This window comes from Cydia fagiglandana, chromosome Z (genome assembly GCF_963556715.1).
Source record: "Cydia fagiglandana chromosome Z, ilCydFagi1.1, whole genome shotgun sequence".
NCBI lineage: Eukaryota > Metazoa > Arthropoda > Insecta > Lepidoptera > Tortricidae > Cydia > Cydia fagiglandana.
The window spans coordinates 19,245,180-19,261,559 of record NC_085959.1 but is presented as its reverse complement, the minus strand read 5'-3'; the positions used below and the strand labels follow the sequence as shown (position 1 = coordinate 19,261,559).

General features: G+C 37.6%; 2 protein-coding genes across 2 annotated transcripts; one reads left to right on the top strand and one right to left on the bottom strand.

Annotated features, from left to right (window-relative positions):
• Window positions 1–215: 215 nt before the first annotated feature.
• Window positions 216–3,454, top strand: LOC134679180 (dephospho-CoA kinase domain-containing protein). The gene is made up of 4 exons (XM_063538057.1): window positions 216–549; window positions 621–912; window positions 1,756–1,959; window positions 2,160–3,454. Exons 1-4 carry the CDS (start codon window positions 438–440, stop codon window positions 2,245–2,247), a joined length of 696 nt encoding a protein of 231 aa, XP_063394127.1. The 5' UTR covers window positions 216–437; the 3' UTR covers window positions 2,248–3,454.
• A 10,617-nt stretch (window positions 3,455–14,071) lies between these two features.
• LOC134679108 (uncharacterized) lies at window positions 14,072–16,286 on the bottom strand. The gene is made up of 4 exons (XM_063537950.1): window positions 15,877–16,286; window positions 15,638–15,724; window positions 14,660–14,731; window positions 14,072–14,402 (listed from the first exon to the last, which is right to left on the bottom strand). Exons 1-4 carry the CDS (start codon window positions 15,924–15,926, stop codon window positions 14,072–14,074), a joined length of 540 nt encoding a protein of 179 aa, XP_063394020.1. The 5' UTR covers window positions 15,927–16,286.
• Between the last annotated feature and the right edge of the window lie 94 nt (window positions 16,287–16,380).

The window sequence follows — 16,380 nt, the reverse complement described above, 5'->3', positions numbered from 1 at the left end:
GTCAAGCAGATCTTGTCAGTAGAAAAAGGCGGTAAATTTAAAAAAAGTATGTGTTTAAGTGTCTAATTTCAAGTGATATTTTAGCATTTTTTAGCATAGGTGTTTCAAAAATCTTTGGCATAATTTTGGCATAATCTAGACATTAGTCTAGCATTTTTTCAAAATCCGAGTTGGCAACACTGGTCACTGATAGTCATTTGTCATGATTTGTCAAACCAAAGCAAAGGTCTTTTTACTATACGATGTGATCTGATCTTTTAAGTGATATATTATTTATAATACATGAATAACGGTCATAATTTGTTTTCCTAATCCTCTTGAAGACAAGTTAAATAATGATCCTAAAATCTTGAATTTATTTATCCCACAAACATTGCCTATTATCATTATTGTTTATAGCATTTATAACTGAGTGAGGTCAATACAATAATTTAAACATGTTTATCGTGGGTCTAACTGGAGGGCTCGCAACAGGGAAAAGTACAGTACTGTCAATATTTCGCGAAAATGGTATAGCAGTAATAGATGCCGATGACATTGCCAGAAAAGGTATAATTTAATAATATCCACAAATATAATATTTTACTGAAGATCTTATAACTTTGACGTGTGTTTTGTAGTTCTGGAACCAGGAACGAAAGCTTGGAAGGAATTGAAGGAATATTTTGGTGAGGAAGTGTTACTAGCCGATGGAAAAGTGAACAGGGTTAAATTAGGGGAGCTTGTATTTGACGACATTGAAAAGAGACGTAAACTAAATGCCATCACACACCCGAGAATCCAAAGTGCAATGATGAAGATGGCAGTGTCATACTTCTTCTCAGGACACAACTACATTGTAATGGAGGTTCCGTTGCTGTTTGAAACTGGAAAAATGTTAACTTTCATGCACAAAATCATTACTGTTGTATGGTAAGAATAGTTTATATTATGTCTATACTGCCTATTCTGTGATATTATACAATTATATTTGCTATGATGTGCCTTTACACATCTAACAAATTTGGTGCTGCACATTTTTCTTTATTGTATCTAATAAATGAAATGAAAAGACTTTGACCTACATGTTTTATATTAATATGGAATACATTTTTTGCAACATGACTCCATGTTGCAAAAAATTCAACCCATACTCTTATATATAATAAACTGAAAGGTGACTATTGCAGCAATATTAAGACATTGGCCAAACAACTGAGTCAAATGATATTAACACTTTCGCAACCGGGCAAAAAACGGTGCACTACCCCAGAAACCGGTCGTCTATATGTGCGTACAAAAGAACCCGCTGGGCGGGTTGTCCGGCATCTGAGCAAACATTACAAGTGCCTACCAGGCGGGTTCTCGGTAGTCAAAGTGTTAATGCTTATTATATTAAGTTCTAAATTATCTAAAATATGTGCCTGTTTCCTACAGTTCATACAAAGTACAGGGAGATACCATAGTTCGTTTTTTTAGCATTAGAAAGAACTTGCAAGGTAAGCGATATTGACATGTCTTTTAATTGAAAAACGCTTTTTAAATATCAAAAACTATTACTTATGAAAGCAGAAGAAAATAAATGATCATATTAGATTCATAATTGTTACATAATTAACGTAACTTATTTTTAAAATGTGTTTTCAATTAAAAGACACATCAGGATTGTTTACCTTATTTCTAATGCTAAAAAAACTAACTATAGAAAGTTATAATAAACTTACAATGTGCCTGTACTGTGCACTGTCATTACTCTCTTCATATTTTTCTTTTCAGTGAAGACCATCAGCAGCTAAAGCGGTTGTGCAAACGAAATGACTTCTCTTTAGTTGTAGCCAAGAAAAGAATAGACTGCCAAATGCCATTGGAACACAAAGTGGCCAATTCACATTTTGTTGTTGACAATTCTGGTGAAATTTCTAACACAAGACACCAAACGGAATGCATCATTAGAACATTAAAAAGATCAAAGTTTACTTGGTAAGTAAAACAAAACTGTAAGAATTTTGACATCTTTTAGTCAACAGTTGGTAACTATCATACATACATCTATGTGATGTATGCAAGGACCAATAAATGTTTAGCATAACTTATTACATTTTTCAACTGTAGAATGTATCATGGAATATCACATAATACTTTGCCACAATCTATTCTTTACACTGGTGTCTTTTTTGCAGGTACTTTAGATCAATAATATTAATAACATTAATGTCATTGATTTTTGGATTCACACATCTCATGGGTGTCATCAATAAGTCTAATTAGCAGTAGTTTATTGACACAGGAAACAGTAAGTTTCATATTTTGCTTCTGTTTGCAATTCTGCATTTTTATTATATGATATTGCAAATATGCATAATCTTTAAACTACTATCTATTTGCGTGACAATATGAATAAATATAAATATATGATAATTTTGTATTATATTATATCGCGATATTATAGCCGAAATTCGGGAGAGCACATGTGCTTGCGTACCTGACATATCCAGACTGGTTTTGCTGAAGTACCCTCATATTTCAATACACTACATGCCTTTCCCTCGGGATAGTTCACTAAAACTATGTTTCACTAATCACTGATAGTTCACTAACACTAAGTTTCACTGTTTATTGGTAGTTCACTAACACTATTCAATTGTCTGTTACAAGGTCCTTACACTCTATCATATATATTTATACTAAATCTAACTGGGTATTATCGTCTACAAGTCTTAGTTTGAATCTTCAGTCTGTTCATAATCAGACTCTGACAGACTCTCATAGGAATCTATGGCTAATCTCTTGGCTTCCATGTTTTGTGGTGATGAAGGTGATCTTACTCGTTTGTTGGTTGGCGGTACGCGTTCTTGGCTCTGATTAAACGTATAATCCTGAGGCCCAGAAATCCCTATGATATCAGCCCACTGTGAGGCCGGTGGAGTAGCATTTAGTTTTACATTAATATCCTCATCGTCATCACTATCTTCACATGTTTTACTCGCCTCCGTGTCATGTATAATTTCAGGACCAGTATTTTCTGATGTATTCTGGCGGATATCTCTCGCCTCTCCCCCATGACCTTGTATCTGATTAATATGTCTTTTCATCAGCTTCCCGTTCCATCTTATTATATACCTACAAATGCCTTGTCTCTTCTCTATGACTCCTTTCAACCAGCGTGGTCCTGAACTGTAATTCCGGAAATACACCGTCTGTCCCATTTGAAATGAACGAACTTCAGTGTTTTCATTCTCGTCACATACTTGCGTTTCCTCTTGGTTCTTGAATATGAGGGGATTAAGGTGGTCAAACTATGTCCTGAAACGCCTACAATTTAAAAGTTCCGCCGGTGACTTGTCATTAGTACTATTGGGTGTAGTACGCAACCCATACAATATTGTAGGTAATTTTATGTTCCATGGAAGTGTGGACTGTTTCTTTAATTTATTCTTAACCGTCTGAACCGTTCTCTCGGCCTGTCCATTCGACGCTGGATGGTACGGTGGTGTCAAGACTTGTCTTATTCCATTTGTACATAAGAATTCTTTAAACTGATCTGAAATAAAGCTTCTGCCATTATCACTGACCAAGGTGTCTGGTAAACCTTGTTCTGCAAATATGTCCCTTAAAACATTTATTAGCGTTCCTGAGCTCATATCTGGAACGATCTTTACTTCAGGCCATTTTGAATAAGCATCAATCAGGATGAGAAACGTTTTCCCTTGAAATGGCCCTGCATAATCAATATGCAATCTTGACCACGCCTTCTCCGGCCTTATCCACTTATGGCTCACTTGTGCCGGCATATTTCTGTTTTCAGCACAAGTTTCGCATTTATTTACCAAACTTTCAATTTGTTTGTCTATAGCTGGCCACCAAAAATAACTTCGTGCTATGGCTTTTGTTATCACTATCCCGTCATGATTTGAGTGTAACTCCTGTAGGATATATGGCCGCATTTTGTCCGGTATAATCACCCGATTACCCCACAGAATGCAATTTTTATATTCTGAAATTTCGTTACGTTTCTGCCAGTACACCTTATATTCCGCATCCACTTTGCTAGGCCACCCGTTTCGAATCCAGTATAATACCTTGCTTAGTGTCTTGTCTTTAGTTGTAAGTTTCGCCACTTCACTGGCTGACAGTTCCAGGTCTGATGGAGTTTCTTCTATGAGGAGGACTCCTAAGTATTCTTCTTCAGACGATTGATCACGGGACGGCCATCTGCTTAAAGCATCAGCGTTTCCTAGCTTTTTACCTTCCACATATTGTATGGAGTAATCATAGGAGTTCAATAGTAAAGCCCAGCGGAGCATTCTTGGAGATATAACATTAGGGATGGGCTTTTTCGGTTCAAACAATCCCAGCAACGGTTTATGATCGGTTCTGATCGTAATCTTCCGGCCACTAATAAACTGGTGGAATTTCTTAAGACCAAATACTATAGCTGCTGCCTCTTTGTCTATCTGACCATAATTCCTCTCATGAACGTTCATGGTCCTTGAAGCAAACATTACCGGTCTGATAGATCCATCTTCCATCACATGTTCCAGAACAGCGCCCAAGCCAAATTGTGACGCATCACATGACATAATTATCTCTTTATTCACATCGTAATGGACTAGAGTGTCAGTACTCGACAACATCTTGCGCAACTTTTCAAATGCCTTCTGATGCTGCATATTCCACTGCCATTTCACATCTTTATTTAACAACTTATACAACGGTTCAGCAATATTAGCTTTGTGTGGTAAAAACCGATCATAAAAATTAAGCAATCCTAAGAATGCCTGGAGCTCTTTTACATTACTTGGGGCCGGTGTACTCTCAATTGCATGTATTTTATCTTCACAAGGATGTATACCACATTCATCAATGAGGAATCCTAAAAATTTCACACTTCTTACTGCAAAATTACACTTTTCCTTGTTTACCCTTAGCCCAGCTTCTTGTAATTTCTTTAAGACCATTTCTAACCTGGAGTTATGCTCAGCAACATTTGTGCCACTTACAACGATATCATCCAGTAATACAGCTATCCCTCTTATTCCTGTAAGCAAGGAAGACATTAGTCTTTGGAAGATGTCTGGGCACGCTTTGACCCCAAAAGCTAAACGTTTCATTTTATAAAGGCCTTTTGGTGTATTTATTGTTAATAGCTGTGCTGTTGCCTCGTCTACACTAATTTGAGTATATGCCCTTTCTAAATCAATTTTACTGAAAATTGTGCCACCTTGTATGGCTGTGAAAGCCTCATCTAGAGTTGGCAGAGGGTATGTATCCGTGTCGGTTACCATATTTACTGTAGACCTATAGTCACCACAGAGCCTTACATTACCATTCGGTTTCAGAACTGGTACTATCGGGGTAGCCCACTCAGAGTGTGCAATTGGCTCCAAAACTCCTTCCTCTACCAGTCTATCTATTTCCTTTATTACTCTTTCTCTCAAAGCAAATGGAATGGGTCTACTTTTCAAAAACTTAGGCACTGCTCCTTCTCTCGGTGTAATCTTGACTAATGGGCCTTTATACTTTCCCAAACCTTCCTGGAAAACATCACTATATTTCTGTAGGAGCCCTTTAATTTCCTCGCTGTTTATTTTCAGATGCATTACTCCTTGAACCCGTATTCCGAATGGTTGAAACCAATTTCGCCCTAAGAGGCTGGGTCCATTACCTCTGGCTATATAGATCATAAGGTCATTTTGTAACCCCTTAAACGAAGCTCGCACTTTAGTTTTTCCTAATATCTTCAATTGGTTTTCTGTCCATGTAATTAATGCAATATCATCTTTCTGTAACACAGGTACTTTTCCCTTCCAAATGAGTCTGGCTGTCACTTCAGAAATTAGAGTAAATGCACATCCCGTGTCAACTTCCATGTCAATAATAGAATCATCAATTGACACCTTTACCATATAAGGGTCAACTTTATTTTCTCTCACGTTGTTCACATTTGCATACAACCCATTACAATTTGATTTATGTCCACCATCCTGTTTATTCTTGCTAAGACACACTGCCTCAATGTGCCCCGTTCTGCCACATGCATTACATTTACTCCAACGGAATCTGCACTCCCCTCTATGCTGCCTACCACACCTGTAGCATGGTTTATTCTGTTTATCAATCTTTTTGTTAGTGATCTTGTTTACTTCCATGGGTTCATCGACCTCCACATTTGGTTTAGATGGTCCTGGCACTACAATAATACTGGAATCAAATGTGGCACTCTCATGTGAAAATGCTATCTCAGTTGCTTGAGTAAATGTCAGCTTCTCACACTGTAACAGTTTCCTTTGAACCTCTTTGCTCCTAATACCACAGACCAGCCGATCACGTAAAGTTCGGTCCAAGTCAGTAAAATTGCAATGAATACTCATTTTCCTTAAATTTGCCACATAATCTCTGATCTTCTCCCCCTCTTCTTGATTTCTTGAGTGAAATTTAAAAGATTCTACAATCTCATTAGGTGTGGGGTGGAAATGAGCCTTTAAAAATTCCAAAATTTGTTTATAGGTTATGTTCTCTATACTAGTTGGAGATGACAAAGAAACTATTAAATCAAATAGTTGAGAGCCACATACCGCCAACAAATTCGCCTTTTTCTTATCTGCATCCACAATATCATTTGCACTTAAACAGAATTCAAACCTTGTGATGTAGTTTTCCCAGCACCCATGACCCATATCAAATTCACCAAATTTAATACCCATTTTTCGCACTTTGCACTCACAACTTCACAAAAACTCACTAACACAGCCTAATACACGCTTTTACTACCGATTTGTCTCGTCGCCACTATTATATCGCGATATTATAGCCGAAATTCGGGAGAGCACATGTGCTTGCGTACCTGACATATCCAGACTGGTTTTGCTGAAGTACCCTCATATTTCAATACACTACATATTAATATGTGGCAATTTTGCAGTCTTGGCCGCACAAGGCCCCATGCCCTGTAGTAAATACTAGCCACCCCTTTCTCAGCACCCATTGCATTATCACATAGTAGTACTTCTTGGGTTTTTAAGTCGAAATCTGCGTATACCAAGCACTGCCAAGGAATGGAATTCCTTGCCGGCGTCTATATTTCCGTGTTCTTATAACCCGGCAACCTTCAAATCAAGAGTGAACAGGCACCTTCTGGGCGAGCTCGCTCCATCGTAGGCCACGTCTACGCCTCGGCTAGTCTGTGGCCATGAGTAAGCCCACTCATAATAAAAAAAAAATTTATTTCGCATTTCATTTTCATTGCATGTGCGATTAAGAGGCATATAGCAAAATGTCTAATTTGTAAATACGCGGCAGGGCTTCTGTTCTCAGAGAGATAACTGCATTTTTAGTGACAAAATGTGGGTGTTTGTTTACTATAGGAAGCTAGCTGTTTCAGTGCAATCAGTCGAATAATAAAATTGGTTTGGTTCCTAATAAGTCAACACTCAACTCCAACTGAATATTTTATGTTCATTCGCTAATTGTATTGTATTAGAATAAATGGTCGGGTATGTCTAATATTGCTGTGTGTAGTTGTATAGTCTTAGAGGAGGAATTTAAGCATTTCTCTTTCTTTAACTAGGCGTGAATGGAATGATGAAGTGATGTCAGTCCACAGACAAAACATCCTCCAGACTGAGCATAGTCGCGCTACCCCCTCTGCCACGCATACGGTAATTTTACTCCATGTTCGAGTCGAAAGTGTCTTTGTGTGACGTCCGTGTCTTTGAACGGACCAATCACGGCACGGGATTTCGCTCACCTCGACCCGCGCACCCGCGCATTTTTGGCATCATCGGTTGCATGAAATAATTGCTCCAAACTCGGTCTAGAGGATTCCTAGTCTATGTGTCAGTCTGAGTGTCTTGTAGTGTGCCACTTGTAAATATTTTGTGTTATAATGTGATATTTATACCCAGCGCACATTAATTAGGTAAGTATTAAAGGTTAAGTAGGTATATATCGTCGGGTGCCAAGCAAAAGTCACTAAGTACTATCAAAAAGTTAAAGTAACAATGCACTTTATTACACTTGCAACACGGTTTATTGTCCAATAATTTCAATGGTGTTAGTTAGTGACTTTTGCTTGTCACCCCACGATATTGACTGTGTTGTTACATATAATTGATATAATACAAAAAAAAAACATATTAAAATTTTGTTATGTGCATTGGCGAATCAAGAATTTTCGTGAGAAATATATTTTTAAGACTAAGTCAACACTCTGCAAGGACTCCACTACTTAAATAAAGAGTTCTAGCTTATTAAATCTTCTCTATGAGCCATGGTCTTTTATTGCAATTATGAAAAGCAAATAACAGCTATCGGCAAGACTGAGGTGCTAATACCTATTTATATGACTTTCTAACAGCCTTCTGGGGCCAAAAATATAGTTCTATCGTTCATAGAAAACGCCGATCGAAATTTAACCCTTTTCCAGGCCGCACCAATTTGCAAGGGTTTCCCGAAATATCCAAATAAGTACTTATATATTTTTTTAATCCAGCTTTGACGATTCAAAATACTTTAACGAAGGCACGTCACATTTCCCGAAAGTACAATCTAATTTGAATCTTAAATCCGAATGCTAAAGTTGAAATTCTATTGGCGCGTACATATGTGGTCGATAAATCGTACTTTTTGCTTGGAAAAGGGTTACTTACACGCGACTTGCGTAGGACCTCTGTCATACAGTCGCCATCTGATATATCAGAGCGGCCAAGGTGCTCACAAATATCTGAGCACGCCTCTATTGTCAGGGCGTTAGAGTGCGTGTTCAGATATTGTGAACACCCTGGCCGCTCCGATATATCTGATGGCGACTGTACCTAAATATTTTTTTCTTTTCATATGGCGTTTGTCGATGTACGATTGACATTATTGGCTAGGCCCCGGGGTAAGCTGCTCTTGCAGCAAACGGAACCGTGCGTGGCTGTGTAACGTAGCGTAGGTACAACGTAGGCGAACAACACGCGAACGCGAAGCGAAGAGCGATGCGGCGTGGAGCGAATCAGCCGGCCTGGCCTAGCCAAGGTTACAATCGCTATCGCTTCGACAACGAAAAGCATTATGTCTCTCTATCACTCTTCCATATTAGCGCGACAGTGACAGTTGCGTTTCGATCGCTACGGAGCGTAAGCGATTGCCATCTTGGCTACGCGGCCTGGGCTATAACCGCGAAAATCGAAGTTCGCAAATTGCGGGAAATTTTCTCTGTCACTCCAATTACGCCTTCACTGGAGTGAAGGAGAAAGATCCCCGCAATTTGCGAACCTCGATTTTCGCGGTTATAGCCCTGATACCTATAGAAGTGTCCTACGTGGGCGATCTAGTCGCGAACGCCTTGGGCGCCGCGTCGCGTTCGCGACCTGGGGGCCGATTTTTGAAGTTCGATCGCTCGAACTCGTGTATTTCTTTTAATAATATCTCCGCTACTAGGCATTAAAATTCTACTAATAGAATTGAAAACGAGTGGTCAATATCACTCGATTCCAAATTTATATCGCTCGTAATTCATAAATTAGCATTTAGCTGTTTTCCACCGATTTTTGAATGACGAAATCGAGCGATCGAAATTCAAAAATCGGCCTCCTGTTCGCTTACCTACGTAAGACAAGACGCAGCGCAATACAGTCAAAATCAAATAGGTTAGGAGGTCTAAATAACATTCCCTCTATTTTAAACGAAAATAACATTTAGCCTAGTCGTCGTTCATTGTAGTATTAACTACACCTATTTAGGAATAGGAGGTTACATAATAAATAGTTACCGAAATGTAATTAATTGGTGAAAGTATTTTTTCACCACACCAGCTCGGAAAGGCTTACTTTGCACTTCAAAAACTGATAGCAAAGTTGCATTTTATTCACATGTGAGGCAAAGTAATCAAATGCAAATTTTGAGTTGTTCTCTTATGTTTGCTGGTAGAATTGACTTTTAAATGATGATTTTGGATGAAAAATATTTAAAACACTATTATTTGGATTTGATTTTGTTTGATATTTTACATTTAATATTTGCTTCGGGTTGGTGTGGTGAAAAATATTGTGTTTCACTCGGGGGAAAATTTTGTTTAGCCTTCGTGCTTTGAAACCCTCGCAACGCTCAAGATTCCATTTTTCGAACCACTCGCTACGCTTGTGGTTCAATTTTGGAAACTTTTGCTTGCTCGGGTATCAATATTAGCACGAGCGGTTAAACAACAACTTTGCCCCCTTGTAAAACAAATAACTAATGTTAAATGGGTAAGGTTACCCATTTGTATTATATCTCTATTGGTGATCGTTTAAATAACTTAATTATTATTTGTATTATATAAATACATATACCGGTTAAATTATCTAAATATAAAAATGTCATAGTTCTGTTGTAAGCAATAATTTTGACAATAAACACATCACAGTTTGAAAACGACTTCTGTGTTTCCAATGGCAGGTTATCGAAAGCCCCCAACTAGCAAATCTATGTGCTATAAAAGTTGAGAGCACGTTTTTAGGCCCAGTCGCTATTAGATATATCGAAGTGGCCAATGTACTGAAAAATATTTGAACGTGAACGTTACACTGAGAGAAAAATCATTAGTAAACTAAACCAGGAATTAAAAAACAGTTCTGTACTGGGGGAAAAAATGAAGTTTAGTAATAATTATAGACGTTTCACTATTTCTGTAAAGTTTATTTATTTCTACAAACAGCTCAGTAATCCTAAATCTAATTTCAACAAACAGATAATAGAAATTGCAAGAACTAATAGAAATTGCAAAAGTCAATTTGTTCCTATTAGTTGACTCTCCTTGTCCCCGGATTAAGTTTATTTTTGTAATTCTAAGTGTGTTTTTGTTATCCTTTTCTCTCAGTGTAGTTTCGTTATAAAAGACGCATTGCTCCGATATTTGTGAACACATTGGTTGCTCCGTCCTAGTGTACATACCCTATGGTAAAACTAACGGTCGATATAAGTAGACGTAACACAGAACAGACAAATCCGTTTTCTTTATTAATGTTGAGGAATAGTATAGGCAAAGAGAATAGATAGTATAGAGCGGTTCTTTCATAGTAAATTTTGTAGTCACTGTAAAATTACTGCCATCTATCGACACACGACTAAAACCCAAAATAAAGACGTATAAAATAATTTTTAAGAAAAAAAAACCGACTTCCATAGGGGCCGGTGAAAGATTATTGTAGATGGTACCTACACTACGTAGAAAAGGAGGTAAAACCACCCACTTTTCTACTAGCATTTCGCTTCTGTAATGGCTCCTCTACAGGATGGGCCAACGCCGGCCACTCCAAGGGACGCAGCCATGCGGTAGAATAAGATAGCAATATCACTTGCTCCCTCTAACGCATAAATGCGTCCCTTGGAGTGGCCGGCGTTGGCCCATCGTGTAGAGGAGCCATAAGGGTCGTAGTTCTAGCCTAACCTAACCCACTTCTCAGATAGCAGTTCGGTTCTGTGAGGATCGCAGTTCAAACCTAACCTAACCAACTTAATGGCGCATTCGGTGTGGTGTACGGGGGCTTAAGCGGGAAGGGCTAGTAAGATTGGCATCATCATACTTTATACCTACATTTTAAGATAGGTAATCATAGTGGTTTATTTAGTTAAGGTATCATAGTGGTTTTCCGGGTCAAGGTCCGGGTCCGAGTCCGAGTCCGAGTCCGGGTCTGAGTCCGGGTCCGAGTCCGGGTCCGTGTCCGGGTCCGAGACCGGGTCCGAGTCCGGATCCGAGACCGGGTCCGAGTCCGGGTTCAAATCCGGATCCGACTCTAGGTCCGGGTCCGGGTCCGAACCGGATCCGGGTATGAGCCCGAGTCCGGGTCCCAGTCCAAGTCAAAACCGAAATTCGTAATCACCAAACGTGTACCATGCGTCGTTGAAGAGTTCTGTTCTGGTCATCATCAGCAGTTCCACTTCATCAAATGCGACAGTTTTTAATGTAAATGCTTGTTTTTATGATGAAAATACAAAAAAATCTATACGTAGGTATGCCATTAATATTTGAGGAGTTCCCTCGATTCCTTATGGATCCCATCATCAGAACTCGAGCTTGACAAAAATGTGGCTTAAAAACTTAACTTGCTTAACGAACACAACGAAGAGGAAAAATCGCCAAACGTAAACTATGCGTCGTTGAAGAGTTCTGTTCTGATCATCATCAGCAGTTCCACTTCATCAAATGCGACAGTTTTCAATGAAAATGCTTGATTTTCTGATGTAAATACAAAAATCTTTAACGCATGCCTTTAATATTTGAGGAGTTCCCTCGATTCCTTATGGATCCCATCATCAGAACTCGAGCTTGACAAAAATGTGGCTTAAAAACTTAACTTGTTTAACAAACATAACGAAAAGGAAAAATCGACAAACGTGAACTATGCGTCGTTGAAGAGTTCTGTTCTGATCATCATCAGCAGTTCCACTTCATCAAATGCAACAGTTTTTAATGAAAATGCTTGATTTTCTGATGTAAATGCAAAAATCTCTATACGCATGCCTTTAAGATTTGAGGAGTTCCCTTGATTCCTCATGGATCCCATCATCAGAACTCGAGCTTGACAAAAATGTGGCTTAAAAACTTAACTTGCTTAACAAACATAACGAAAAGGAAAAATCGCCAACCGTGAACTATGCGTCGTTGAAGAGTTCCGTTCTGATCATCATCAGCATTTCCACTTCATCAAATGTCACTTTTTTGGATGTATATGCTTGATTTGTTGATAAAAACCCAAAAATCACTATATGTATGCCTTTAAGATTTGAGGAGTTCCCTCGATTCCTCATGGATCCCATCATCAGAACTGGGTTTTGATAAAAACGGGACCAATCTGTATGCATATACATTCAATCAAAAAAAGAATTTTCAAAATCGGTCTAGTAATGACGGAGATATGGAGTAACAAACATAAAAAAAAATAAAAAAAAACATACAACCGAATTGATAACCTTCTTTGAGATTTGGAAGTCGGTTAATTATCAAAAAAAAGTGTATAAATGGATAAATTATTTTATTATTTTTATACCATTTTGATCCATGTTCAATTCGTACATCAAATGATGTTTCGTATTTCGTAAATGATGTTTCGTTCGTTTCGTAATAGGTTTCGTCGTTTCGTGCATGACTCCTTGGTACGAGCCCGAGTTTAAACCTACGACCTTCGGATTGAAAATCGCACGCTCTTAGCGCTAAGCCACCAGCGCTTTTTTTAGTTTATGTTTAAGTAATCATCTACACTATATGCATTAATATAAAATGAAAGATAATGTTATATACTAAAGAAAAAAAGTAAAAGTGATTAAGCCCTCCATTCGATTCGAATCCAGCTTCACAACTCGTTATGATATGTTCGGTTACTACATATTTATAAAACCTTAGTTAGTAGCGGGGTATTCTGTCAGAAGTCTTTACAATACTTACTAGGAGATTCCTATCATAACTAAGCTTGGAATAAATTTAAAAGTGGAAAAATTACTGTCTTGAGTGAGACTTGAACTCACGGCCTAAGACAGTAATTTTTCCACTTTTAAATTTATTCTAAGCTTAGCAGCATCGTTAGCAGGCGTTTCTGCTTGTTAGTAATTAAAACTATCGTAACTAATTGTGGATTGTGAAATGTTGTAATCTAAATAAACAATTTTATAATTTTTTAACTGTCACTGTTTCTTTACTATACTTCGTTTTTTTTAGCATTAGAAATTAGGTAAACAATCTTGATGTGTCTTTTAATCGAAAAACACATTTTAAAAATAAGTTACGGCAAATATGTAACAATTATGAATCTAATACGATAATTTATATTCTTCTGCTTTCATAAATGATAGTTCCTGATTTTTAGTAAGCGTTTTTCAATTAAAAGACATGCTAAAATCGCTTACCTTCTTCCAAGTTCTTTCTAATGCTAAAAAAAACGAACTATAGGTATAAGCATCTATAAGAAGTATAAGATAGGTATTCGTATCTATTTCAGTTTGTAATCAAATCTTTTTACGACCAGAAACCACACCAAACCAAGTTTCTAAAGTTCAGAATTATACAAAAAAAAACAGGGCATTACCATGATATTGATTTACTTTGTTAATAAAATGGACCCCTTCTTACGACTTATTACCATTCTAATACTGCATTCATATTTCTTCTAAGTTTCTTGCTTTCTTTTGTACGATTTATAGGTTTTTCTTTGGTTGTAGTGAGATTGGGCTTATTAGTACCTTTGGGCTTATTAGTACCTTTGGGCTTATTAGTACCTTTGGGCTTATTAGTACCTTTGGGCTTATTAGTACCTTTGGGCTTATTAGTACCATTGGACTTTTCTTCTACAGCCCTCATTACTACATCTGACCTCTCTGTGGCATCGTCAACGCTCGCTAGCGTGGTGGTACGCGGTATTACAAAATCGCCGAGCAACGGGTCGTACTTGTAAGCGCCGAAAATTGGACTGAAAATGGAATTACTTACATATATCAACTGACTTAGGGTCACTTGCGCCAGCCACTAACCCGGGGTTAACCTTTAACCCAGTGTATAACTACTAGTAATAGTAACCATGGTAACTCCAGGCTAACCCCGGGTTAGTGGGCTAACCCTGGATGGTGCAAGTAGCGCTTAAAAAACAAAAAGCACATAATTCATAACAGGTACAAGTTAAATGAACTAATTGTAAGATAAACCGATAGAGACTCAAACATTGGTTACCTTTTAAAATCATTAACTTTTATGTAGCGTTTTGGCGTTGCGTTATTACGTACAGTTGTGGATACAGTTGCACTGAAAAGTTACACGAAAATTATGATAGAGATTTTCTTATTGATTTAGGTAATACTGTTGTAAGAAGGTATGGGCAGGGGTAGTAGCTAGGGGAGGGCGAGATGGTTGAACTCGGTAGCTGACTGTACAAGTGCACTTATGAGCTATAGGTAGGTACTTTTAATTTGTTAGCTTAATAATGGTTTTTAGGTTCAACCAAGTTAATGAAAAATAATGAAACTAATAATTAGTGTCGAATAGCTGAAATAATCTAATTTTGTTTACATAACGAGTAGCAGGTAACAAACGTCAGCCTAACCTTAGGGTCTGTGCGGAAAGAGAAGAGCCGTGAAATGTATGGGATCCAATACATTCTACGACTCAGCTCTTTCCGCACAGACTACCTTCCGCGAAAATCGAAGAACCGAATATGGAAGAGTGACGAAATTCCGATATTCGCGGTAATCCTTTCTGTCTGAGTCTGTCAAATTCGCGCTGATTCAATTTGTGGCTTTGAGTACCTTTTCTTAGTGTGTGGTTGCGACACTTTCGTTTGCCATATAAAGGAAAGAGATGTAAGGCAAAGATTTGGTCAAATCCCGATTACAAACCACAGTTAATTAGTTTCATCACGATATAAGTTTAAAGATTGATCATAATGATGAATGGGGATGCATTTGATTTACATGAAAGTGAAGTCTAGAAACATACGTTTCTAAATAATATTTATACCTATTCATCCTTTTAAAATAACATAACAAACCACAAATTGATTTGCTGATTTTAAAACCTCCGTAGCGCACGGAGTAACAATCAGGGGACAGGGGCGATCACCGGTCACTGCTGCTTCCTGCATTTTCACTCCATGCTCAGTAGCACTGTGCGACTTAGGTACACTTGTAAATTTTTTTGTAGGTAGGTACTTACTTGTCAAGATTTTCAGAGTAGGGGATACAGTCGGAGCGGCCATAACAAGGTGCCCCCATATTACGGGTGCTGTGCTTAGCGTCAGTTCTATAAAATGAAAAGTTATGTTATGTGCTTTAAGTGTACTTCATCATTTTTATCAACGTACCTACAGGCTGATGAAGTACTATTAAAATTATAAAAAAAAAATACGTTACGTCTGTATGAGTATATATAGGAATAACAATAAAAATACGTACACAAACAAAAAATATGGCATAATATAAAATACAAAAAACATTTTAAACATTTAAATAATTCACAATACTGTATTTGTCCATACAGCAAAGATTTTTATAACTGCAATAAAATTGTTTTATGATAAAAAATTTATTGTTTCCAATTTCTTTTGTGGGTAGGTACTGCGTTGTTACTTACCTATTGCAAAAAAATAGGGTTTACAAATTTGACATTTCTGAGTATGATGTTGCAGTACTGTTGACATAAGAAATTGAGACCTTTTGGAAAATTAATCATGCTGACTATACATCACCAACCTAATTCCAAATAAGGAAAAGAAAAACCCAGAACTCCTATTTTATTATACTTAAGTACCTGCAGCTATTTTATTTCCCAGCTTTGCACCCCACCCCGAATGACTACGCTACGTAAGGTGTATTCGGGTAATACCGAATGTCGGATAATTCCGAAATTCAGATAAAAAACACCTTTAATTCCATCATAATAAAAGTCTCTTTTCGGAA

What these genes read in the sequence shown, in the direction of transcription:
- LOC134679180 (XM_063538057.1), top strand. Translation starts at nt 438, where the DNA reads ATGTTTATCGTGGGTCTAACTGGAGGGCTCGCAACAGGGAAAAGTACA. An exon ending in CGATGACATTGCCAGAAAAG is followed by an intron (nt 550 to 620) that starts GTATAATTTAAT and finishes TGTGTTTTGTAG; the next exon opens with TTCTGGAACCAGGAACGAAA. An exon ending in AAAATCATTACTGTTGTATG is followed by an intron (nt 913 to 1,755) that starts GTAAGAATAGTT and finishes TTTTCTTTTCAG; the next exon opens with TGAAGACCATCAGCAGCTAA.
- LOC134679108 (XM_063537950.1), bottom strand. Translation starts at nt 15,926, where the DNA reads ATGTTTAAAATGTTTTTTGTATTTTATATTATGCCATATTTTTTGTTT. An exon ending in ATGCCATATTTTTTGTTTGT is followed by an intron (nt 15,725 to 15,876) that starts GTACGTATTTTT and finishes TTCATTTTATAG; the next exon opens with AACTGACGCTAAGCACAGCA. An exon ending in AAAGTTAATGATTTTAAAAG is followed by an intron (nt 14,403 to 14,659) that starts GTAACCAATGTT and finishes TTCCATTTTCAG; the next exon opens with TCCAATTTTCGGCGCTTACA.